The sequence below is a fragment of the Diadema antillarum genome, unplaced genomic scaffold (assembly GCF_040938485.1).
Source record: "Diadema antillarum isolate AM-2024a unplaced genomic scaffold, OU_Dant_1.0 scf00000072, whole genome shotgun sequence".
NCBI classification, from domain to species: Eukaryota; Metazoa; Echinodermata; class Echinoidea; order Diadematoida; family Diadematidae; genus Diadema; species Diadema antillarum.
This window is the reverse complement of record NW_027270961.1, coordinates 1165087-1190667: the sequence shown is the minus strand read 5'-3', so window position 1 is coordinate 1190667 and position 25581 is coordinate 1165087. Positions and strand designations below refer to the sequence as shown.

Sequence of the window (25581 nt, the reverse complement as noted above, 5' to 3'; positions counted from 1 at the left end):
CTCTGTTCTTTTTTTTTATGGCAATTTGTACACTTCGACTTAGGTAGGCCTACATCACTTCTATCATTTTCTCCTTATATTTCCTATAATCTCATTTTTCTCCATTCGACGTCTCTGATAGATTGCGATTGTTATTGTTGTTGCTGAAGCGAGATCATTCCAAAAACATACAAATGCATAATAGTCCAGCGCAGGTTTAGTTGAAGACACTTTTTCGGATGAAGTTTCTTCCGAGCAGATGCACATCGCCCATTCAATTTTTCGCACGTCAGAGCACAACAGAGCAGACACGTGGTATCTCTTGCAGGAGTAATAGTGCGAGAGGCATTCTTCTTTATTTGAAAAAAGTAGATGAAAGTGAAATATTACAGATCAAATATGAAATTTGCATTGTCAAAGATATGCTGTATTCACTTCAGTCATTTGTGTTTTGGTACCCTTTGGGTCTGCGAAATTTTCAAGCTTATCTCCTTTAGATTCTTTTCTGTCAAAAAAAAAACAGCAGCAGCAGCAGCAACAACAACAACAACAACAACAAAACTATGACGAACAAAATACTAATGGTGGTTTGAACAAAGAAAGAAAAAGAAATCAATTTCTCTATTTATGTTTTCAAATGATTGTGCAAGTAATACGGAACTGATCAATATCAATGCAATGAGTGAACGCGTTGCCATAGTAACATCTAGATGTTCCACCAATGCTGGCGACTCTAAAAGCTTGTGGATAGGAGTAGGCCCATGTAGTGAGAAAAAACTCTCTTTGTAGGTGCTGCACTGACTTGTTGAAGTGTAATAACGAGTTTTCCTAATATACCATACCATTACTCTCATTTGCGTCATATGCGGCGTTGGACAAGAACTTAAGAAATATCTCTATGGCCACACCTTGTCTCGGTCGGCAGCAGCTGCTGCAGTTGTGCCAAAATTGTAAATGGATCGATCGAAAGAGAAACAGGGATGAGGTGGAGTGGGATGGGGGTAGATGGAGAGGAATATAAAACATATAGAGGACAATATATATATATATATATATATATATATATATATATATATATATATATATATATATATATATATATATGTATATGGATATATATGTATATGGATATATTTGGATATAGATAGGGCCTATATAAAATGTAGGCCTACAGATAGATATGTAAATAGGTGGCTATGAAAGGTGGATAGCTGTAGATAAGAATAGTTATGATTTGAATAATTACTATAGATATACCTGGCAGGATGAAGAGTTTAATAGCTGTTGCTTGGTTAGTATCACACATACAATCATGGCATCATGTCCAAGACGGAGCTATGTGAAATTTTGGAATAGATCGACTCCGGAGTAGATGTAAATAAAGGTGTCCGATTGGACGTCAATAACAAAGCTGAGCTCAGGACTCGGGGGCAAGTACAAACAAAATTTGAAAGGTGGAACTGGAATGGGACAATTCTGGCACATCAGCATTGTTATTGAAATATGAAATGAAACCATTCTCTGAGGCTCTTGCCTCATTGTTCCTGGCACGTTTGAGAATTTCCTATACTTGACTTCCGCGAGGCGAACCAGTGTGGTTTCACTTACAGTTTGTAATACACCTATTGTAATTTGTAGCAGCTGTTGTAATTAACACTACATTGTAGGCCTACACCAAAATACTTCGCGAATCGCGTGACTTCGGCGCGGCCGCCGAGAATCCCGCATGCTGCTGCGGGTCGAGTTGTCATCCGGATCTCTCTGTCTCACACACGTCACACAGCAGCAGAAGTTCACTGTTCTCGATGACGCTGTTCTGTATTTAGACTGTCAATTGAAGTAAGTAATCAGTACTCTTATATCGTCAAACTTACAGGCTAAGTCAGGTGCTTGGAGCTGATCATTCCAAGCATGAACTGAAAATCATTTAACTCTTGTAGCTCACGAGACTGGATTCTAAGGAGTCTATTATAAGACGGGTTTGCGACTTGTTCTATTTGCGTAGTCCCATATCTTGAAATTTGTGTTGTGCCGTGTCTCGCACTTCAGTCAATCAATTGAAGCAGGTGGGATCTGAATGAATGAATGAATGAATGAATGAATGAATAAATGAATGAATGAATGAATGAATGAATGAATGAATGAATGAATGAATGGGTGGATGGATGATGAATGAATGAATGAATGAATGAATGAATGATTTATTACCAAATTTTTAAGTTCAAGTTTACAATCACAGATGATTTAGATCTATACAATCATTGAGAATACAATAATAATAATACAATTAACAGGAATACAAGACATGATCTGGTCCTGGGCTTTGGTGTATTAAAAGTTGTGAATTATTGCTGTCAGCAATGTTTGTCTTCATTTACAGGGGATCATATCTGTAATATGATTATTGCTCTACAGCATGCAGCATCGTCGTCCAGAAATTATGTTGCTAAATGTGCGATGTGGCTACTTTAGTACTTACAGGAAGGTCTAGCCCAACCAGGCGCCGTGCACTAGCACGCGACTTACACTTGTGTACAGCGACAAGGCTGTGTATAGTTAATAAAGGTCCAATAAATCCTTTGTTTGGAATAGACTGCTCCGGCCCCTACTTCAAAATATCCCATTCCTTAATAGTTTTAAACGTGCATATTATAAAGATCATCTTATGAGTTTGTATTCTTCCTGTCACTTATTTGTTTGAAAGGCCACTTCTGTAACCTTATCTACTGTACTTCTTTTTGTGTTTGTGCTTTGTGTCCTTGATGTAGTCTAGTGTTTCATATTTCTGGGGTTAGCATGTCATAAGACTTAAGTTCTTTTTGTTGATACCCCAGTCACATGAAACAAATTTTTCTAAGTTTGTAGTTGTAAATTGTATGTGTCTTTGTATTTTTAATGTATTTTATGATGAATGAAAATAAACTGAACTGAATGATAACGCTGTTCGGAATCTGTGAATAAGCACTTTTTTTTTTTTTAACCAGGTTTTTTTTTTTATTCATTCATTCATGTAGATGTACTCTTTAATTGATAAAACAGGCATACATTAAAATTTGTCAATAATATGAATAGATATGACATTACCTATAAAGCAAAGTTATTAAGTGAAGGGGTTATGAGAAGGCTATGCCAAACAGCCAAATGGGCCAAGAACAACATCTCATGAAAATGCCTGTGACTTTCTCACTCGTGAAAATATCTGTACGCAAAAATAACAGCGTATACAGTAATAATGCCTGGTGAGGACGAACCCACACTGCTTCATACTCAAATTTTGGGTGGACTAGGGCAAGATATGCAGCCTTGACTGCCATGATTTCACATTTCTCTGTATTGAGGTTCATTCGGCAGGTATCTGTCTATTCTTTTTTTTTTTTTTTTTTTGGGGGGGGGGCCGATTAGTTGAACTACAATTATATAGACTAGTACACTAGTAGTAACACACATGTGCCTGCTCTTCCCACAGATGGCATGGTATGCCTGGCTGATAAGATTCACTAACTTTATTCATTTCCTTGGTCGAACCAGATTGTTAATCATACCCATGGGTCAAACAAAATGATTTGGATGAATGAACAGATCACTTCACTAGCAATTTGGGTTTGTTTAGCATATATGTAAAGTCTCATCTTCACCTATCTGACAGTATGCTTACCAAAACACATTGTTCAGTCTATACCCCCATCTCATTATGAATCTTGACAAATGCTTATCTTTTTAGCCCCTTGCCTACATTAAAGGACAAGTTCACCTTCATAGACATATGGGTTGAGTGAATGTAGCAATATTAGTAAAACACATCAGTGAGAGTTTGAGCAAAATCGGACAATCCGTTAAAAAGTTATGAATTTTTGAAGTTTCTGCTCAGTCACGGCTGGATGAAAAGACTACTATAGCTTGTGATGTCATATGAGTACAACGATATAAAGAAAGAATAAAGAAAATTCAACATATTTCCATTTGTCTCGCATAACAAAAGAACACTCGACTTCTCTCTTTCAGAAGGCAGGGGGAATAACATCACCCTTAACATACGTCAGTAGCAAGTCGAAGAAATGTGCACTTTATTCAAAAAATAAAGTTTTGTGAAATTCTCTTTTTATTTTCCTTATATAGTTGTACGCATGTGACATCATACACTGTAGTAGTCTTCTCTTCCAGCAGTGACTGCGCAGATACTTAAAATATTCGTAACTTTTGAACTGATTGTCCAATTTTCCTCAAACTTTCACTGATGTGTTCTACTAATATTGCTGCATTCTCTCAATCCTTATGTATATGAAGGTGGACTTGTCCTTTAAACACGGTATGTCACAGCATAATTTGTATTCACATGTTGAGTTACGCTGTAGAGCAACTTCAAGCACAGTAGAAATAACTCATTCATTATTTGTCCTTGCAGCTAAATTTAAACATTCTCAGAAGGAAAGTACATGAGCAACAATGGCTATGCGAAAATGACTCGTGATACAGTGTATGTACATCTGTAGATGTTCTCTGTTAAAAGACAGGAATGTCACATTCACATCATTCCTTTTTGGTGTGAATTTGAATATCCCTTTTCTTTGAAGAACCACTTTGTTGTTCAAAGATCATATGCCTGATAATCCAAAAAATTTGTGGGGACAATTTCACTTACTTAACAGTCTTGAATCATATAATTGAGGGTAAAACATAGGACCCATATAACTGCAGAAATTATTTATTTTTAACTTTATGATAGATATATATGCTTAAGAAATGTATGAAATAATGCTTTGATAACACATCTTCTCTTCGGTAACAACAGAAATGGCAAATAATACCCAAAGAGGTACACGGGAGGTATTGCATTCTCAGAGAATACCGGACTATGGTTGCTGTGATGTCTTATAATTGATTATATACATTGGGCCATAACTATCAATTGCATGAGAGTGAATCGATTGCAGCATATTAGCTGTTTGCAATTCAATACTAGTTATGCATGATCATTGTGTTCAAGTAACTTTCTACCATTTTAATGTCTGTGTCTATTTGATGTAGATATCACCATGGCAACAAAAAAGGATGAGGAGACAAACCAAACACAGCTACAATTTGCTCCGTTCAGTAGTGCCCTGGATGTTGGCTTTTGGCATAAATTGACCCAGAAGAAGTTGAATGAGTACAAGCTGGATGACAAACCAAAGGACATACATGGTTACTACTACAATGGTGAGTTCATTGTTAAAATATATATATAGGGGTCTGTTTTAAGTAACCCTAGCTACAGACTGGGTGATACTGCAACTGATCCACTTTTAGTTACTTTGAAATCACTCCATGGAACAGCAATGCCAACATCTGAAGTAGGTTTAGTCTTCAGGTTTGGCAAAACACTATTTGGTTGGTAGTGTTTTGTGTACATCAGATATTTGTCTTATATTGAGAGCAGTAATTTAATATTCCAGCCAGTGATTGATGATGAAAGCTGAATGAAATGTAACATGATGCCATAAAGTTTGCATCTTTGACTGCTAGTGCACCATGGCCCAATAAAAACCAACCACATAAGATGAATGAAATTGTCCAGAATCCTGGATACAATCATTAGACACATTTTGACATGAATGATAAAACAGCAAGTCACTTTTGTAATTCTGCCACGGCAAGAGTGATGTATTCTATCCCCTTCATGTAATATTGAACACTTTCTCCTGTGTGACCAAGAGACATGTGTAACCAATATGAAGTTATCCCTTTCTCTTTTGACTTAGGGGATCCCGATGGACTCCCCTGTAGACTGTGCCTGGACTTCAATGCATTTGACTCGTAAGTTGTGTTTTTGTAGCAGGAGCTTTGTGTTATCCTTTCTTGGGGCAGCATCAATTCAAGTACCCACAGTTATACTAAGTTTTTAGAATAGATAAAGATAGTACAGATGAAAGAAACAAATTATTCAAGTGAAGTTGAAGGGTGACAAGTATGAACATTCTGCATGGTACTGAAATGTATTTGGAATACAGTCTGAAACGGCATATATTGTGTCAGTTGAATAGCTGTCTGGTGCTATCACACTGTGCAAGAGAAGTTCTACTTTCATATCCTCTATTGTTGCAGTGTATGAGAATGACTTTGTCATTCAAAACTAATGTCATTTTACTCTACTTGTAAAGAGAAGCCTAGATGTTTTATCACAAGCAGTTAATTGTAAGTTTGCTTCATATGTGAGAGTGGTTATGAAAAGTAGGTCCATTGGGTTGAGTCATAGAGTGACTCATTGTGTTTAAGAACAATTTTGATCATCACATGAATTTTAAATTTGACAGCTTGTAAGGGCGTATTTCAAAGCGAGTAAAGCCAAACCCCAAAACATGCAGTAGATCATTATTTATTCTTTGTCACTTCCATCATGCATGTATGTCAAAGATATTGTTATGGTACTCCTCTGATCCTTACCTAACTTTTGAAGTTGAACCATTCATCAACTTTGCCCTCAAAATTCAAAGAGGTAAAGATCTCATAATCTTTAATTAAATAGATTGGGTGACATACATTCTGCTAATTTGATTTTTCCTGTGTGCTGAATTTTCCCAAAGCGTGTTATAATATGATAGAATTCTTAGTAGGATATAAATTTCATTCTGCTCTCTAGGTCTGCAAGTACTCCACCACATTGTCATCTATCGAGGGGCACACTAGTGAACTTCAACACTCTGGATGCTTTCAAGACTTGTGACAAGAAAGCTCTTCTGGATAAAACTGCAGAAAAGGTCACTTACCACTATATTATTATTATTATTTTTAAATTGAGGACTGCATACTCCATATATTAAGCAAGTCTACTATTTCACAAATTGGGACCTACGGACATTTTCGCAAGCAGTTAAATTTGCAGTTCTTGAGTACAGTAATATAGCAAAAGTGTATGTGTGAACGTTGCATTCATATCGGGATCAGTGTTCATATTTTTTTTGTGTTGTTAAATGTGCAAAAAGGACCCGACTTACAATATTCGCATAAATTAAACCCTCGCAAAATATATGGCTTAGATGGCACACCATAAATTTTTGTTGCTCACCGAACAATGAATGTGTGTCCAGATTATGACTGATAAACTATCAATTTGAGCAATATGTAATGCCATTGATGTAATAGAATCCATTTGCATGAAATTTTCACGATTATATAGATTTGTTCTACATTTGCCATGAACAGCATTGTATATAGTATGTTGTAACACTCGTTTACCAGCTACTAATCTTCCTGTATTTGAATTTACACACATAAATAATGTGTTCTAAGAGGTGACCTTATTTCGTCTACGATATCAGTGACCTGATGAGGATTTTATTACATATATCAGATTTAAAATCTTCATATTTGACATCTTTGTTTGTGTCTCTGTGTCTACAGCTGTGGGATGACATCAGACAAGGTGCTGCCATCCAAGACCCATCTCTTTTGTCTCCTTTCCTTCTCCTCGCTTTCGCTGTAAGATTAAACTTTCACATCTATTTACACTCCGAATGTGTGTTAGTTTGTTTTTATACTGACTGAGAAAGAAAAGTTGTGAAAAGTCTTTACTGCATTTGATTACTAGTGAAAATATGAGGAGCTTTTCTCAAACCAATTACTGTGTGATATTATGTTTTCTAAGGAGACACTAGATAGTGTCAGATACTCTATCACAGTTGACATTATGTATTTCATTTTAATGTTATCATCTGTGAGCATGCAGCTTTAAACAAACAGTAGGTGAGATTTTCTGAATGATTTGTGTGTGTGTGTGTGTGTGTGTGTGTGCTAAAGTTTTGTAATAATAAAGTTTTGTAGATCAGTGATAAAGCACATCATTGTTGCTTTTTCAGACACTGAAGTTCTCAACTTTTCCCAAAATTTTATACTGTAAGTTTTTCATAATGACTACTTTACCCAGATTGTATTTCAATCTGTTTACTGCAGTTTGATGACACCATAATAATTACCATATGACATTTTTTTTTTTGCTGGATGATAAAGGAATTAGTTGCAAACATATGATACTATGCAAGTGTCAAATTATATATGTAAGAAATGGAAAGGAATGCTTAGTTTCTGAGAAAGTGTGGAACTCTTTGTATCGCTAACCAATGTTAATGCTGATTTTGTATCAGGACCTGAAGAAGTATCACTACAGCTACTGGTTTGCCTTCCCTGCCCTCATCACACCAGAAGGAGTCAGACACACCAGACCTCCAGAGAGACTAGAGAAGGTCATGTCAGGGTCAAAGGTCAGTTTCCTGTATGGAAGACATGCTCATATCATTACTCATAATCTCTGACAAGTTAGCACAGGTAGGCGATCGCCACTGGACCTCAAATTGCACTAACAGTTAGAGATGATAATTTGATTTAGACTCAATGTTTTGAAGCTTTCCAGATTAGTCATATTAAACCACATCTATTTGATTTTATTTTTTGCTAGAATAAAACTGGATTTCTGAGGAAGGATAGAATATCAGGTGATGGGAAATGTGATGTTTCATTTTGCATTTTGTAAGTGGGTAACTTCCTCTACAGTTTCCTGAGTGAATAACAAGAATGTTATAATCAGGGGACTATTTATCCCTTGTTCCCATACAGCCATTATAATATTTCTTGTACATTGTATTAGGAAAGGAAAAGCTTCTAAACATGAGAGACCTTTGACAATGAACAAATGTATTTTTGAGCCAGAAAACATAGTGTTTTCACGTCTGTATTAACTATTTGGAAATTAGTTTTGATGATAATCATCATTTCCTTTCGCATGCATAATTAATGTTCATTATTTTTACCAGAATGCAGAATGTGTCCAAAATTCAATAGTTTATAATGCACTACAGGGTTTGGTGCTAATCATTACACTCTGTCGCTAATGTCTCATCAGATTTCCAGCCTCCAGACTGCGTATGACGCTGCATGTCAGGCTGAGGGTCGTGACCTGGCCTACTTCCTGATTTCCTCGGAGGGAGATGAATTCAAGGTGTTCCCACTTAGTGCCTGGGATGAGACTAACGACAAGTCTCAGGTAATGAAGTAGACACTGCAGGACATGACTGATAGGAAACAAGATCCTACTCATCTACTACATGCTTTCTCAATAATTTTTTTTTTTTTTCGTTTTCAAAAGAACCAAACAATCACCTAGAGAGTTATGTCATAAAAAATCTAGTTTTAGTTTTCTTTGTGATTGAGTGTCTCAAGCTATTAGATGCATTCTCATGGGTCATTAAAGGGATGGTACAGTATTGGTGGAGATGAGAATTGGGCTTTTAACTTTTGGCGAGATACCAAGAAAACACTTTTGAAATAGTACAGATCATACCATTTTAAGAGGAATTCAAAGTTTATTTGATGAAAATCAGGTTTGGAATGACTGAAACATCCAAAAACAAAGCAATCGTAATAAATTGTAGGTCCCACATTTTATTTGAATCGCTCTGTTTTGGATGTCTCGGCCATTTCAAAACCAATTTTCATCAAATAAACGTTGAATTCCTTATAGAATTACATTCTCTTTCATATTTCATGAGAGGTTTTTCATTATGTTACCAAAAAATGTTAGAAACCTGAAATTAGGTCTCAACCAAAACTATACGATCTCTTTATACTGTAAGAAAATATATTGCTTTCATATTCTGTATTGTTTCTGTGAGGGAAAATAGCTTTGTGATTGATAACCAGTCACACTACTTTACTGATAATGAAAAGCCTTTAGAAGCAATATATTACATGCACTTAGTTCTGTTTGGTAGGTTTATTTCAGTGTGTAACTCGTGGTTATGAGAAATAGGTGTTTTGATATGAGTCATAAAGTGACTCATTGTTTAACAAATTGTGGCTGTGGTTAATATTGATACTTGAAATAACAAACATGTTCACGTCAGCTAACATGTATTAATATATACACATACACAAATACAGCAAAATCGTGAAGTCGTTGATATATTTGATGTTGTAACTTAGAGTGATTTGATTTACAACTGAACAGTCTGAAGAATTAGAGTCCTGAGGAAATGTAATGTGGCAACAGTGTTGAGAAATTATGTTGTGTGGCATGGAATTTTTGTCACATCAAACAAGTTAAGGATTTTCCTGTTTCCAGTGACTTCCTATTTTTCAGGTGCTGTGTGTATCTTAATCAAAGGTGACCAAACTTTGCCATGCCTTGTGATTGATGCAATATGACATTTCTCTCAATTATATCTGACCATTGTGGTTTTCTCTCCTTGGATGCTAAAGGTCATGTTTGGCTTTGCTGATCCCTGTACCCTTGACCACTACCCTGGATGGTCACTCAGGAATTTCCTCTGTCTCATCTCCTGTCATTGGTGAGAAATATCCCCTCTGTGGTCAATTCCATCATGGAGATTGATTCCATGCAGGTAGAAGTAGCTGGCAGATTACCTCCTATCATTCAAACAAGTGTGTTGTATCAGTGTTTGTTATCAATGAGAAACCTGTCTAACCATCAGCAACAATACTAATGAGAAGTGGCATGTGTGAATGATATGCCTCAAGTGCTGTGAAGTTCTACGCTTACAAAGTATTCTTAAAGATGAAAATCATTCAGATATTATCTATCTGTGCAGTCAGATGTAGTAGCTGTCAGCTACTGAGCAAGGATGGGAGGATCTCCAGTAGGCAAAGATCAGGGCCGTGTTCAATGACAACTTCTTTAATAACTTTCAGTTTATTGTATGAATGTTTGTTTGCAGGCCTAGGGAATTGCAATTTTGTTGAGTCCTTTTTGTTAGTCCTGTGAGCTTTGAGCTTACTGAAGCTGTGATTTCTTGAATTGTGTTTTTTGCTGATATATTGTTTTCTCTTCCACCAAAGTATATATTTGTGATATGGCACCCCTTTACTAATTACAATACCCTCATCAAATGCAGACAACATGTTAGCTGAAAATCTTCCCAATCTTATTAAAGGCTTTGTGTTTTTTACGTCAGTGGTGAATGGGAAAAGTAAAATAGACATGTGAAGATGCAATATTTGTAAAACTTTAATGGAGATAGTATTGTCATGTCTCTTTAGTTCTGACTTCCCAAACATTTTTTTTTGTGTGTTTGTTTTGTTGTTGTTTATTTTGATATTTATGTTTGTTTTTTTAATCGCAGGGTGTCTGAGGCAAGGGAGATAACGGTCGTGTCCTTCAGGGACCGGACGAGAGAAGGAATCCGAAGCAGTGCTCACAGCCTCATATTTCATCTTCACATTCCTCCAACTAGCGTTGAGATGAGTAAGGAGGCTTTCCAACTCTCTTCACACTATTATTTCTTCCTCAGATCCGTATAAGTGAGACTTCAGTTAAAACAGTCAACAAGCAAACAAACAAACAAACAAATGCAGAATTGACTCAGCATTCCAGATTGTGTCCTATTAATTTCAGATAGCATATCTTCTCATAAGCATGTCTGAAAATTTAAGTTTTGAGCTCTTTCAGTGGTGTTCATAATAGTTAATGTTCATACAGTTACTTAGGACAAGTAGCATCGTCTTTACCATTCACTCAAAAATGATTTGAGTTCTTCTTGTCATATGTTCTATTGTATGCAGATTTAGTTTGTTTTGTTTTGTTTTTTTGTTCTCCTTTGTAAAACATCAAAAACTTCTTCAATTTGGATGCACAAAATGTTGCTGCAAAATCGTGCTTATGCAGTTGAAGTGTCATGCAAAATTATGTATGATGAACTAGCTGGTACATTTTCTCACTCGTATGACTCTCTTGAGAAGATGTCACTCCTTGTTGCATAGTCTAGCTGTACAGTGTATAGGCAAGTGATATGACTTACTAAGAGTTTCTGTATATTCCTTCATCATGTAAATTTCTGTTATGGCTGGATTTGCTGCTACCACTCACAGCATGCCCAAAGTGTGTTGGCTGGGAGAAGAATCAGAGGAACAAACTTGGCCCCCGCAAGGTGGACCTCAGCTCCAGTATGGACCCCACAAGGTAAGACTTATTCAAATTAATGAATCCTTGCATTGAGTTGTTTTTATTGTAACTGATTTGACAAATTGCCCTTCATTGACATAGATAAGCATCAATTATTCAGTGTTTAAGTAGTAGCCATGATTTATGTTGATGAAGGGCAATTTGTCAATCTGTTGCAATAAGGTGAGACTGACTTTGAGCTTTTGATGTCTTCTTAGCATCTTTTCTCTCAAACTGTTTGCTACATGTGTGTATTTTAAGGCTTTGAGAATGCAATACTGTGTTTTACAGTTTACAGAGGTTGCTGCTCAACCACACAGTCCACAGAGAGGTATCCACAGCTACTTTTCTGATGTCCTATTTGTTATTGTAGATACATGCCAATTTATTATTATTGAGTTTTCTGTGCATACCTCTGCACCAGGCTGGCTGAAACATCCGTAGACTTGAATCTGAAGTTGATGAGATGGCGTCTGCTGCCCTCTCTCGACCTAGATAAAGTGGCAGAGACGAGATGTCTTCTCCTTGGCTCAGGGACACTGGGATGCAATGTGGCAAGATGTCTGTTGGTGAGTGAACTGATGGAGATTGACCTACCTTCACACAGTTGATCAAAGTTTTCTTATACTCGGTTTGTTTGCCAGAAGGCATACATGAAAGCTACTGCCCTCATTCTTTCCTTTAAAATGTCCAAAGGGGGTAAACAGCTCAACATGATTGAGGTGACAAATATTTCATTGCCTTGTAAACACACATTCTGCATTGAGTGCTCTTAAGATGCGTATCATTGGTCGCTGGATATTATTCTTGTCTTCAGCTGTATATGTACTTCTTTCTGTCCCTGGTGATCACTTCTTGCTAGGTGTAATTTTAGAAGTCTCGGTGATACAGTCACACTTAGGAGGGCTTGGAAGGGAAGTGGGGGGAGGGGGGAAGGGGTCATTGGGGAGATTCGCAACATAGATCAGTGTTATGGCTAAGAGTGTGTAAAGCAATGTATAATGTTGTAGTTCTGTGGGTTTTACACGATCCATGCATTCCTCTGATTCTATTGTCAGTATGTGCACACAACTTACAACTGATATGATTTTATTTCTCCTGGTGTGCTGACAGGGCTGGGGTATTCGTACCATCACATTTGTCGACAACTCCACAGTGTCATACTCCAACCCAGTAAGGCAGTCCTTGTTTGAGTTTGAGGACTCTCTTGGAGGAGGCAAGCCCAAGGCACAGACTGCGGCAGACAAGATCAGGAAGATCTTTCCTGGAGTTGTAAGAAATCATGTCCTGAAATCTCATCTCTTATAATGAACACATCATAACTAGTACACCATCTTGATAAAGAAAGCATCAGACTCTTCAGACAATGTTGGAACCGTTCACGCAGTGATAAGCTTACAACTCTGAATCATATAAATGATCCAGAATATGAGCACAATAAATGGCATCTATGGTGTATAAGACAATGCCTTGAGGTTATTTGTTTCAATCAGTAATCATCTCATCAGATAGTTTATGAATTGACAAAGAATTCCATGGTGGGTAATTGGCCTGTATATTCCTTTTATTTCAAAATGGCACATTATTCTGTGTGTCTGTACAGAGTTCTAGAGAAAGAAATGAAGACTCAAAGAGAGAGAGAGTATTTTCCATGACTCTGTAGGAAAATCAAGTATATTTCTACTGCTCATGATATATGTTCCCCTGCCAATCACTTTCATAAACTATACCATATTAGTATCGTCCACTGATAAATTTTTCTCACCAGAAATCAGAAGGAGTCAGTCTCTCAATCCCCATGCCAGGACATGCTGTCGGTACCTCAGGTGAGTTGATTCAACGACCATGCTTTACTCATGGAACAATTCAGTGCTACTCAGGCACCAATGACACAGAAACATTTGTGGTAGATATGATCTCTCAAAAGGGGTGGAACAAAGCAGTTGTCACATTTTCACTCATGAAGTATTTGTTGTCCTTTTTGCCTATATACACTACACAAAACGCACACAACATCATCACCATCATCACCATTGTCTGTGGAGTGTCACAAGTGTACGACAAGTCTATTCACCATGAAATTTGTTCTCTTGGAACAGCTTTACGAATGGCACTGGATTCAACATTCCAATGTACAGACATACACAAACACTATTTCTTCTTTTAATCCAGTGGTTTAGATTTACAAATCTTAGAATTTATTTTCCTGAAAACTAATCTTGGTAATAATGTGGATGTAAGTAAGTCATCACAAGTTTCCTCATCCACACTGGTTGATGTTTAACCCTTGTGTAGTGATACAAGCAGAGACTGTCATTCATTAGCAGCATACAAGAATGGTATGATGACGTAATGGTTGCATCCAGGTCAATTATAGGATTGTCTTTTTGTCGGGTGTAGCTATTGTTTTTGTTTGGAGCAGATTGAAAATTCTTGACTATAACAGTAACATAAAATAATGGTGCAGTCACTTTAAAAGTTTTCACAATATGCAATATTAGATCATGTACTGAATGACATATACTACTTTACAAAGCATAGTGGATTGTTGGACAGGATTTTGTTTTCAGTGTGAACAGTACCCACACATGCTTGGTATCCAGGGCAGGAGAATCACTCTTATTTCTTTATCGGACAACTTATGTCGAGATCTAGATTTTTGGTTACAAGGTTGGGGGCTTTCCCCATTGCGAGTTGGGAGATTGAAATTCCACAAGCTATCTTACTAGACAACTTATCTATCAGTCAATATAAGAGATGTGGGTCATGACTGATGGTGGCTGCTAGAGCTGCCACACCTCCTGATATCACTCCAAGGTTGGTGCTTCCATATCCTGTGCTGTAAAGAGGGAGTGAAGCAAGCCACAATGAAACTCTTTAAGAATGAAATATTGCTGTTAGAGAGCAGTGTTGTAATATTTTGGTGCTTACTTTCTTGAGGTTTTCAAATGTAACCTGGGTAAGAGCTGACTCCCAGCTGTGATGTACAAGCATGAAGTAGATGGCATATTAAGTTCATTGCTTGTGTACAAATCATTGTGCTGAGGTGTTGTGTAGTTCTGACTGCTGTTAATCCGAAGCTGAGAAGGAGGGTTAGCGATCCAGTTAAAATGTGTCTAGTCACATGATATGTCAGAAGCGATAGATGCATAGTTACAATATTTGACATTTCTAAGAAAATGGAATGTGTGTTCTTCAATTCTTTCAGCATTGCTATTTCATATTGTCATTGCTTTTGTAAGATTTATGCATATTTTGGCTTTGTTAGGGTTAAATGTGTGTGATGGAGTTTGATGTTTTATTTTTTGTGAACAGTTATTCATGGAGATTGTGGCATTGATTGTTGTAGCTTACAATCAAAGGATGCTGTGAATGATTGAACCAAATACTGGTAGAGTTCATTACACCCTGGACATGTTATCACAGCAAGCTTGGTATTCAGATGAAGATGAGAGATCGGGGCTGTCGGGCGATATTCCATCAGTTTCCTGGACGCACATGTTGTCTGCCCCAAATTCTATACGAGCATGATGACCTTTGCAAGTTTGTGGGGTCATTCTTATCAGGAGAAAGATGCATGCCGTGTAAAGTAAGAAAATATATAATGAGAGAAATGTACGCTTTGCCTCCTAGGTCCCTGCCTGTTTAGTATATTATTGTCCCCGCCGAACGAGTTCGAGCAGGGGACTATGAAATGGGCTCTGTACGTGTGTGTGTCCGTGTGTGTGTCCATGTGTGATCAAAATCTTCAGTTTGCTACTTCTCTGTCATTTGTGAGCCAATTTTGATTCTGTTTGCTTTATATGATAGCACTACATGGGAGCTTTGAAACTTCTACACAGAATTTCAGTTGTGATCTTTGACCTTTATTATTATTATTATTATTATTATTATTATTATTACTATTATTTATAGTGCACTTTTCCCACAAGGCCCAAAACGCTTACAATCAATTCAAAACATGTACGACAGTATTTATAATTGGATAAATGTTATATATACAGCTACAAACTAGTTGCTACTGAAAAGATGTGTTTTCAAGGCTTTTTTGAACACACTGACTGATGGAGACTGTCTAATGGTAAGTGGTAAGTTGTTCCAGTGCCTTGACCTTTGACCTATATTGTACATTTTGCTACAAAATGCTACTCCTTCGCCATTTCTAACCCGATTTTGATTCCGTTTGCTTTATGTGATGGCACTAGGTGAGGGCTTCAAAACTTCTACACAGAATTTTGACCTTCGACTTCTTTGACCTTTGACCTTGATTTTTTGTCCCCGCCGAACGAGTTCGAGCAGGGGACTATGAAACGGGCTCCGTACGTGTGTGTGTCTGTGTGTCCGTGTGTCCGTGTGTCCGTGTGTCCGTCTGTCCGTCTGTGCGTCCGTGTGTGATCAAAATGTTCAAAATGCTACTCCTTCACCATTTCTAACCCGATTTTGATTCTGTTTGCTTTATATGATAGCACTACATGGGAGCTTTGAAACTTCTATACAGAATTTCAGTTGTGACCTTTGACCTTGACCGTTGACCTATATTGTACATTTTGCTTCAAAATGCTACTCCTTCGCCATTTCTAACCCGATTTTGATTCCGTTTGCTTTATATGATGGCACTAGGTGAGGGCTTCAAAACTTCTACACAGAATTTTGACCTTTGACTTCTTTGACCTTTGACCTTGAACATTGACCTATATTGTACATTTTGCTACAAAATGCTTCTCCTTCGCCATTTGTAACCCGATTTCAATTCTGTTTGCTTTAAGTGATGGCACTAGGTGAGGGCTTCAAAACTTCTACTCAGAATTTTGACCTTTGACTTCTTTGACCTCTGACCTTGATTTTTGACCTGTATTGTACATTTTGCTACCAAATGCTGCTCCTTCGCCATTTCTAACCCGATTTCGATTCCGTTTGCTTTATGTGATGGCACTAGGTGAGGGCTTCAAAACTTCTACACAGAATTTTGACCTTTGACTTCTTTGACCTTTGACCTTGATTTTTTACCTATATTGTACATTGGCTACAAAATGCTACTCCTTCGCCATTTCTAACCCGATTTTGATTCCGTTTGCTTTATGTGATGGCACTAGGTGAGGGCTTCAAAACTTGTACATAGAATTTTGACCTTTGACTTCTTTGACCTTTGACCTTGATCTTTTTACCTATATTGTACATTTTGCTACTAAATGCTACTTCCGGCGGGGACATATATTACGCACCGCGTAATTTCTACTTTTCCTTGTTACCTATATTGTACATTTTGCTACAAAATGCTACTCCTTCGCCATTTCTAACCCGATTTTGATTCCGTTTGCTTTATGTGATGGCACTAGGTGAGGGCTTCAAAACTTCTACACAGAATTTTGACCTTCGACTTCTTTGACCTTTGACCTTGATTTTTGACCTGTATTGTACATTTTGCTACAAAATGCTACTCCTTCGCCATTTCTAACCCGATTTTGATTCCGTTTGCTTTATGTGATGGCACTAGGTGAGGGCTTCAAAACTTTAACACAGATTTTGACCTTTGACTTCTTTGACCTTTGACCTTGATTTTTGACCTATATTGTACATTTTGCTACAAAATGCTACTCCTTCGCCATTTCTAACCCGATTTCGATTCCTTTTGTTTTATGTGATGGCCCTAGGTGAGGGCTTCAAAACTTCTATGCAGATTTTTGACCTTTGACTTCTTTGACCTTTGACCTTGATTTTTGACCTATATTGTACATTGGCTACAAAATGCTACTCCCTCGCCATTTCTAACCCGATTTCGATTCCATTTGCTTTAAGTGATGGCACTAGGTGAGGGCTTCAAAAATTCTACACAGAATTTCGACCTTTGACTTCTTTGACCTTTGACCTTGATTTTTTACCTGTATTGTACATTTTGCTACAAAATGCTACTCCTTCGCCATTTCTAACCCGATTTCGATTCCGTTTGCTTTACGTGATGGCACTAGGTGAGGGCTTCAAAACTTCTACACAGAATTTTGACCTTTGACTTCTTTGACCTTTGACCTTGATTTTTGACCTACATTTTATTGTATTGGCTACAAAATGCTACTCCTTCGCCATTTCTAACCCGATTTCGATTCTGTTTGCTTTATGTGATGGCACTAGGTGAAGGCTTCAAAACTTCTTCACAGAATTTTGACCTTTGACTTCTTTGACCTTTGGCCTTGATTTTTGACCTACATTTTATTGTATTGGCTACAAAATGCTACTCCTTCGCCATTTCTAACCCGATTTCGATTCCGTTTGCTTTATGTGATGGCACTAGGTGAAGGCTTCAAAACTTCTACACAGAATTTTGACCTTTGACTTCTTTGACCTTTGACCTTGATTTTTGACCTATATTGTACATTTTGCTACAAAATGCTACTTCCGGCGGGGACATATATTACACACAGCGTACTTTCTACTTTTCCTTGTATATTCATACAGAGCTGCACAGACCTCTCCTAGATCTTATACATGATTTCTGCAACAGCTGTACTCATTTCTGTGTATTGTTGAATCTGTGATAGATGAATGATACAATAAATTGAGCAACTTACATAATTGTCTTTATATCTCTAGACAAACACTTCAAGTTTATGTGGTTATAAGATTATTTTACATACATGTAAGTATTCATATCATTGAAACAATTTGTGTAAGAAATTATGCAGTTTGCTATTTTTTCTTCCTTGACCCATTACCACTTGTTCTTCTTCCCTCCCCTCTAGTACTTATCATTTTTTTCTTTTTCATCTGTATTTCAGAGGAAGCCATACAGCAAGCGAGGGAGTCTGTAAAGAAGTTGGAAGAGCTGATTGATAACCATGACGTGCTGTTCCTTTTAATGGACACACGAGAGAGCAGATGGCTACCCACAGTCATTGGCAGCAGTAAAAGAAAGGTGAGAAGACTTTTTCCTTGCAGTCCTTGAGGAGTGGTGCTTGGTGATGACACTGCCAAAAGACTTCCACATTCCTTGTCTCTTTAAACCTGAATGTTGTTTCCAGTTTAGTTGAGAATGCGTTTAAGATGTACTACTTTTCTTATGTAAAAACAATGCAATACAATACAGTGCAGTTAGTGTTTAATACGAGAATAGTTTTTCAGTGATGACACTGTCAAAATTCTTCCATATCCCTTGTCTCTTTAGACAGGAATATTGTTTTCAGTTTAGTTGAGGATGTTACCAAGGTGTATTACTTTTCGTATGTCATTGTGACCATCATCTCTTTCTCTAGTGAAGGTAAACATGGGCAGAGTTTACTTGGTGGAGTCGCCTATTACTCTGCTAAATCTACGAAACTAGTTTTCATTGTATTTGATCATTGGGGAAGTCTGACATAAGAGTTATTTTCATTTTGAAACAAGTGGTGTTTTATCAATCACACGTATATATGGATTGTTCTTCAGCTGATATCTTATTGTCCCCGCCGAACGAGTTCGAGCAGGGGACTATGAAACGGGCTCCGTACGTGTGTGTGTCCGTGTGTCCGTCTGTCCGTCCGTCCGTCCGTCTGTGCGTCCGTGTGTGATCAAAATGTTCAAAATGCTACTCCTTCGCCATTTCTAACCCGATTTTGATTCTGTTTGCTTTATATGATAGCACTACATGGGAGCTTTGAAACTTCTATACAGAATTTCAGTTGTGACCTTTGACCTTGACCTTTGACCTATATTGTACATTTTGCTTCAAAATGCTACTCCTTCGCCATTTCTAACCCGATTTTGATTCCGTTTGCTTTATATGATGGCACTAGGTAAGGGCTTCAAAACTTCTACACAGAATTTTGACCTTTGACTTCTTTGACCTTTGACCTTGATTTTTGACCTATATTGTACATTGCCTACAAAATGCTACTCCTTCGCCATTTCTAACCCGATTTTGATTCTGTTTGCTTTATGTGATGGCACTAGGTGAGGGCTTCAAAACTTCTACACAGAATTTTGACCTTTGACTTCTTTGACCTTTGACCTTGATTTTTGACCTATATTGTACATTTTGCTACAAAATGCTACTCCTTCGCCATTTCTAACCCGATTTCAATTCCGTTTGCTTTAAGTGATGGCACTAGGTGAGGGCTTCAAAACTTCTACCCAGAATTTTGACCTTGGACTTCTTTGACCTCTGACCTTGATTTTTGACCTGTATTGTACATTTTGCTACCAAATGCTACTCCTTTGCCATTTCTTACCCAATTTTGATTCCGTTTGCTTTATGTGATGGCACTAGGTGAGGGCTTCAAAACTTCTACACAGAATTTTGACCTTTGACTTCTTTGACCTTTGACCTTGATTTTTTCCCTATATTGTACATTGGCTACAAAATGCTACTCCTTCGCCATTTCTAACCCGATTTCGATTCCGTTCGCTTTATGTGATGGCACTAGGTGAGGGCTTCAAAACTTGTACATAGAATTTTGACCTTTGACTTCTTTGACCTTTGACCTTGATCTTTTTACCTATATTGTACATTTTGCTACTAAATGCTACTTCCGGCGGGGACATATATTACGCACTGCGTAATTTCTACTTTTCCTTGTTCTTGTTGCCATTCTATTCGTCATACTCCTGATTAGTTTTGACATGGTGATCAAAAGTCACTTTGTCTCGACGATTTTTTGTCATTCTCCTCATTCTCCAGATTGTCATGAATGCTGCCCTGGGCTTTGACACCTATCTGGTCTTAAGACACGGAATGAAACTCTCCAAGGACCAACCTCCACCTCCGGAGCCTCAGGAGGCATCTGCATCCTCCTCCTACTCCAACCTACCCCTTATCCCTGGCCACAAGCTGGGATGCTACTTCTGCAATGATGTGGTCGCACCCGGTGATGTGAGTACACACCTGTTCTTACCACAAAAACTTGTTCAAATGGAGATTTCCAACCACCATTTGCTGGATCATGACTACAAATCTAGCAGATGAATATTTATGACATAACCTGACCATAGCCTGCCTGTGTGCCAAGTTAACCCGTTGAGGACGGGCTGATTTTGCTCAACACGCATTTCCCATAGACACCTGCCCGAGTATACGCGGGACTGATCCTCAACAGGTTAAGATGGCAACCTTTGGACAGAAGTCAAAAGAAGTGGAAGACTGAAAGTATATTTACCTTTCTCTAAAGATTTGAGATCTGTTCTCACTTGCCAGAGCAAATTGACTGAATAGAGTTTCTCTAATGTAACAAGTGCTGCAGTGCTGTCCATTGATGACATTGTAGCAGGGAAATACCTCTTTAGGTGCGGAAAGATAGCTGAATTCTGTTCCATGAATGTAGGGATGGGATCTTCAGGGTCAAAACACGACTGAATGCAGTGAAGTCTAAATCATACAATTGTGTACAGCTATCAAAGACGCAGCGAGGGGTCTGTTTCATGAAACCATGATTAATCTGAAACTAGATCCTAATTATACAGAATTGCATGGACAGCCTATGATGGTTTGAATTGTTCCCCAAGACAGTTCTAGTTGAAAAGCCTAATCAAGACAGTCCTCTGGTAATACAAAAATGCTAATCTTCAACTCTGCTCTAATCCATGCAGTCCACAAAGGACCGAACACTGGACCAACAATGCACTGTGTCAAGACCAGGTCTATCCATGGTGGCTGCTGCCCTCGTGGTTGAACTCATGATCAGCATCCTCCAACATCCAGATGAGTGAGTGTCTGAGGTCATGTGATAGGAGTCACATGACTGTAGATTGCCAAGATCATGTGACTTCATTGTTAATCCCATCTGTCCAAAGCCATTTGTCAGTATTTTCTGTGTCACAACAGCATGTAATTGGAAGTAGGTTAAAGCGTTGACATAAATGCCACAGAGTGTGATCCTGGCAATGCACATAGATTGCAAGGGATTTTGCTGTCAAATTTTAGTAGAATATATGTTCCTTTTATACTCTTATGTAATTCATACACTTCCTAAACTAACGACATGAGCTGTGATATCCTATCAAAGATTTGCAGGCATTCCTGACATCTCTTGTATTACATGCTAGATCTCCTTTATATTTCACCCTGCCACTTCAGTGTCCATATCACAAAAATGTTCCAAATTACATAATTTCCTAAATAAGAGTTTAATGTCAGGAAAACCTATTATTTTCCTTCATTATTATGTTAACGTTATTAATGATAGGCAAGTGATATGTGTGTATACCCATACTGCAGGGGCTATGCAGCAGCAGAGACAAGTGCCAAAGATTCCCACCTGACAGCTGATCTGGTCTCACCTCTTGGTCTGGTACCTCACCAGGTCAGTTCATCTCCATTTCTCTTTAGTCTCTTTCTCTTCACTTCCTTTGCCATCTTTAAAACTCTCCTATTCATTCTCTGTTAATGTCTGCAAGAAATGCAGTGTGTTGTTGTTTGTTGGTTTGTTTGTTTATCAATTCATACTTTAATTTTGTTCCACTGTGTATAGTAATTTGCAGACCTATTGTGTAATAAAACACAGAATGACATAATTCTCGCTATCGCTAATGACATAAAAAGTACCCGGATGTTGTTTTTAGCATCATTTACGGTGCATTATGGGATAGTTCGGGAGCCAAGTCACTTCCATTCGTACGCGCGTGATACGCGACTAATGCTCTTTACATACAACCGACTGTATTCTTACATGTACTTACTGTTTCCTCGACTTGAATTTTAGCTTTTATATGATTTGAAATTTCTCCATTGTAGAGAAATTGCTGTAAATACGACTATATGGGTCGTTACTGCGAAGCTGCAATGTGTTGGTCGCGCGACAATAAATGAAGAAATCTACAGAAATATCCCTGGCATGCGAGACGTGACGTGGATGAAGTTTCCGGGTGACTCCACAGCGCGTGCGACTTGCTTGGAAGAAATTGCTTCAGAGACAGGATAAGTTCGAGATCACGGTTCATTCCCAATTGTGTTCGCGGCACTTCGACAGAGAACAAATAAAAAAAGATGGGTATTCCATGACGATATCCAGGTGGGTGAATATTTTCCAGTATAATTTTAAGCGTATGCAGAGATGACTAATGTGCAATTAAGTTGATCGCAATGATCAAGCAGTACCGGTACGGTATGTCTAGCTTGTATGCGTGCGCTGCATGCTATATGCAAGGCCTAGGGCAATGCAGGGGCTATAGCTACAGTATGTATCACAGGCCTGGCTGGCTCGGGTACACTGCGGGTACAGTCGCCTATCTGTGGCCGGCGTGGCACTAGGTAAGGTACACGTACGCGCACGCTAGCGCTGTGCAAAATATGCCCCGCACCGGAAGTGCCAGAGTCCCGGAAGTGCACTATATCTTGACGAAAAAGCCACATCCAGGTTCTTTTTACGTCATTGGCAATAGCGAGAATTAGTTGACACATCCCACACAGAATGGAATAGTATTGTGCTCAATTGATTGAGTGTTGGATGTGAATGTCAAGAATGATTATGAAAAGCTGATGTAGAAAACAAACAAGAAGAGAGAGAGAGACAAGTTGATAAACTGTTGAAAGTCTCATCCCAATTATATGTTGATATTGAGACACACTGCTTGAAAGTGAAATACCATGGTAGTTAATTCCTGAAAATCAGTTTCTTATCAATTAATGACACCTGTCCTAATGTCTGCATAGATCCGAGGGTTCCTTGCCCGCTACCACTGCGTTCTCCCAGCCAGTGTACGCTTTGATAAGTGTACTGCCTGCTGTGATGTTGTCATAGACAGCTATGAGAAGGAGGGATTTGACTTCCTGATGAAAGTCTTCAATAAGCCGAGGTTTGTGGAGGATCTGACGGGATTGACTCTTCTACACCAAGAAAGTGAATTAGCAGAGGTGAGTAGAGGGGGACAGGATGGGACATCGGCTGATTTCAAGTTTAGTACTGGTGCTGGTCTTATCTCTCACACATGTGCCTTAAATCAAGCTTCAACACCGACAGTCGGATTAACACAAGCAATACTGATCAAAATTATCATTCCCCAGCACAATTGTTGTCTTCACATCACTGCAAAGTTTGGAGATTGTGTAGGAATTGTGCAACAAAAAAAGAGATGTTGCTTGGCTAAGTCAAAAAAAGATGCGACAAGTGATGTGGAAGAAGAATTAAAATGGCACAAATATCTGAACATCTCCCAAATACAATAACCTTTATTTTGCTTCCAGGCATTGATTTATGTGGCTATGTCTAAAGTGTATTGCATTAATGTAGATTGTGGACATACATTACTTCACATGAATGGGGACAATGTGCATCCGTGAATCCATGATTATGGGTCTCACAAATCATAGTGACACTATCACCAACACCGAACTAGGAATGACTAATGGGATAATCCCTTGAGGCTGATGTTAACCAGAAAGGGGGGGGGGGGGGATATATAAATCACCTACAGGGAAAGTGGAGTTAGGTTCTGCAGACAATATTCAGCACCAGGCCCAACACGAAGGAACTACAAGAACTACATCATACAACCTTGCTTACAACGACTGTTGTTAACAGGTTGTCCAGATGAAAGACTTGAGTTATTACAGGTGCTAGTGTACAGATAGCACTAACACTGGTTTTATCGCCAAACTTGAAATCACTCACTGTCATAAACAGTCTTAGCAAACTGATTCAAGGTCTTTTGGATATGTTCACTGGAAAAGATATCTCTGGATCTTTTAGAACTGATCACAGTCTTTTTTTGAGATCTGAGCCAAGGTCTTGGGGATGTGGTCATAGGAAGACGTATCCCAAGATCTCTCCTTGTGAACTTACTCAGTTTTTGTTTCATTTATCTTGAACAAGTAAGCCCAAGATGGCCTCCAGCCCATAGTCACATGCCCTATCAGTGATCATCTATTGGAGCATTTCAGTAACTAGCTCCAAATCGAAAACAGTAAAGCTCAATGCAATGCAATGCACTGCAGTACTTAGATACAATGACTACTGCGTAGCGCATGGCATACCACAGTATAATAGACCACGTCTTAGTCATTAGTCGGCAACAAGAATAATAAAGAACAATTGTATATCAACATCCGATAAACCTTGATAATTTATTTTAACTTAAGTTTACTGTCACCACCCAATAATGAAGGGAGAGCCATAGCATTAGTTCAGCTACTTGTGCATAGAGCTATCATGTCAGTTTCAAGACTAGAAGTTTTTTCCATTGATAGACTTTCTAATCTCTTTTTGTTCCTGATTATCTTTTTAGATCCTGGATTTCAGTGATGATGACAGTAGCATCACGTCACAGTGATGTCATAGCTACGGTATCATTCCTGCCTTCAGTAATCTCAGACTGGTTCTGTGGTTCCTCGAGCACAGTAGGAAGTTTGTACTATCACAACAGATAAACGGTTTTGATTAATTTCTCTTATGTTTCTGTCTTTGATATCAACTAAATTGTAGCCACATCAATTTCATTCAAGCTTTAGAAATGTTTAACGTTGCTAGGGCGACGAGACCTCGTATCTACAAAATGTCAAATGTTCAGGAGAGCAAAAAACATGGCAACCAAAGCACTATATCAAATGGGATGGCCTTTCTTTTGACATGCCATGGTGGCTTCATTTTTGGGGTAAGACAGCTAGGATTTGGACAGAACATCAGTAAACTGATGATCTGACAAATGATCCCAAAAAGTCATTTACACCAAAATTTGAGATAAAAGGGTCTTGTTACCCCAGTGACGTTATGTGAGGA

At 38.2% G+C, this 25581-nt stretch overlaps 1 protein-coding gene across 1 annotated transcript; it reads left to right on the top strand.

Annotated features, from left to right (window-relative positions):
- The first annotated feature begins 1717 nt into the window (after positions 1-1717).
- Positions 1718-25221, top strand: LOC139717181 (ubiquitin-like modifier-activating enzyme ATG7). Its single transcript, XM_071628682.1, has 19 exons — positions 1718-1818; positions 5005-5175; positions 5718-5772; positions 6596-6713; positions 7357-7434; positions 8097-8213; positions 8852-8992; positions 10207-10295; positions 11088-11209; positions 11833-11923; positions 12330-12474; positions 13019-13177; positions 13674-13731; positions 18676-18812; positions 20553-20744; positions 21458-21573; positions 22086-22170; positions 23520-23720; positions 25091-25221. The coding sequence occupies exons 2-19, from the start codon at positions 5013-5015 to the stop codon at positions 25133-25135; spliced, it is 2112 nt and encodes a 703-aa protein (XP_071484783.1). The 5' UTR covers positions 1718-1818; positions 5005-5012; the 3' UTR covers positions 25136-25221.
- Positions 25222-25581: the final 360 nt, after the last annotated feature.

Excerpts from the sequence above, each read along its gene's own strand:
- LOC139717181 (XM_071628682.1), top strand. The coding sequence starts at position 5,013 with ATGGCAACAAAAAAGGATGAGGAGACAAACCAAACACAGCTACAATTT. Across the intron at positions 5,773-6,595 it reads GACTTCAATGCATTTGACTC|GTCTGCAAGTACTCCACCAC; the intron begins GTAAGTTGTGTT and ends TCTGCTCTCTAG. Across the intron at positions 10,296-11,087 it reads TGTCTCATCTCCTGTCATTG|GGTGTCTGAGGCAAGGGAGA; the intron begins GTGAGAAATATC and ends TTTTAATCGCAG.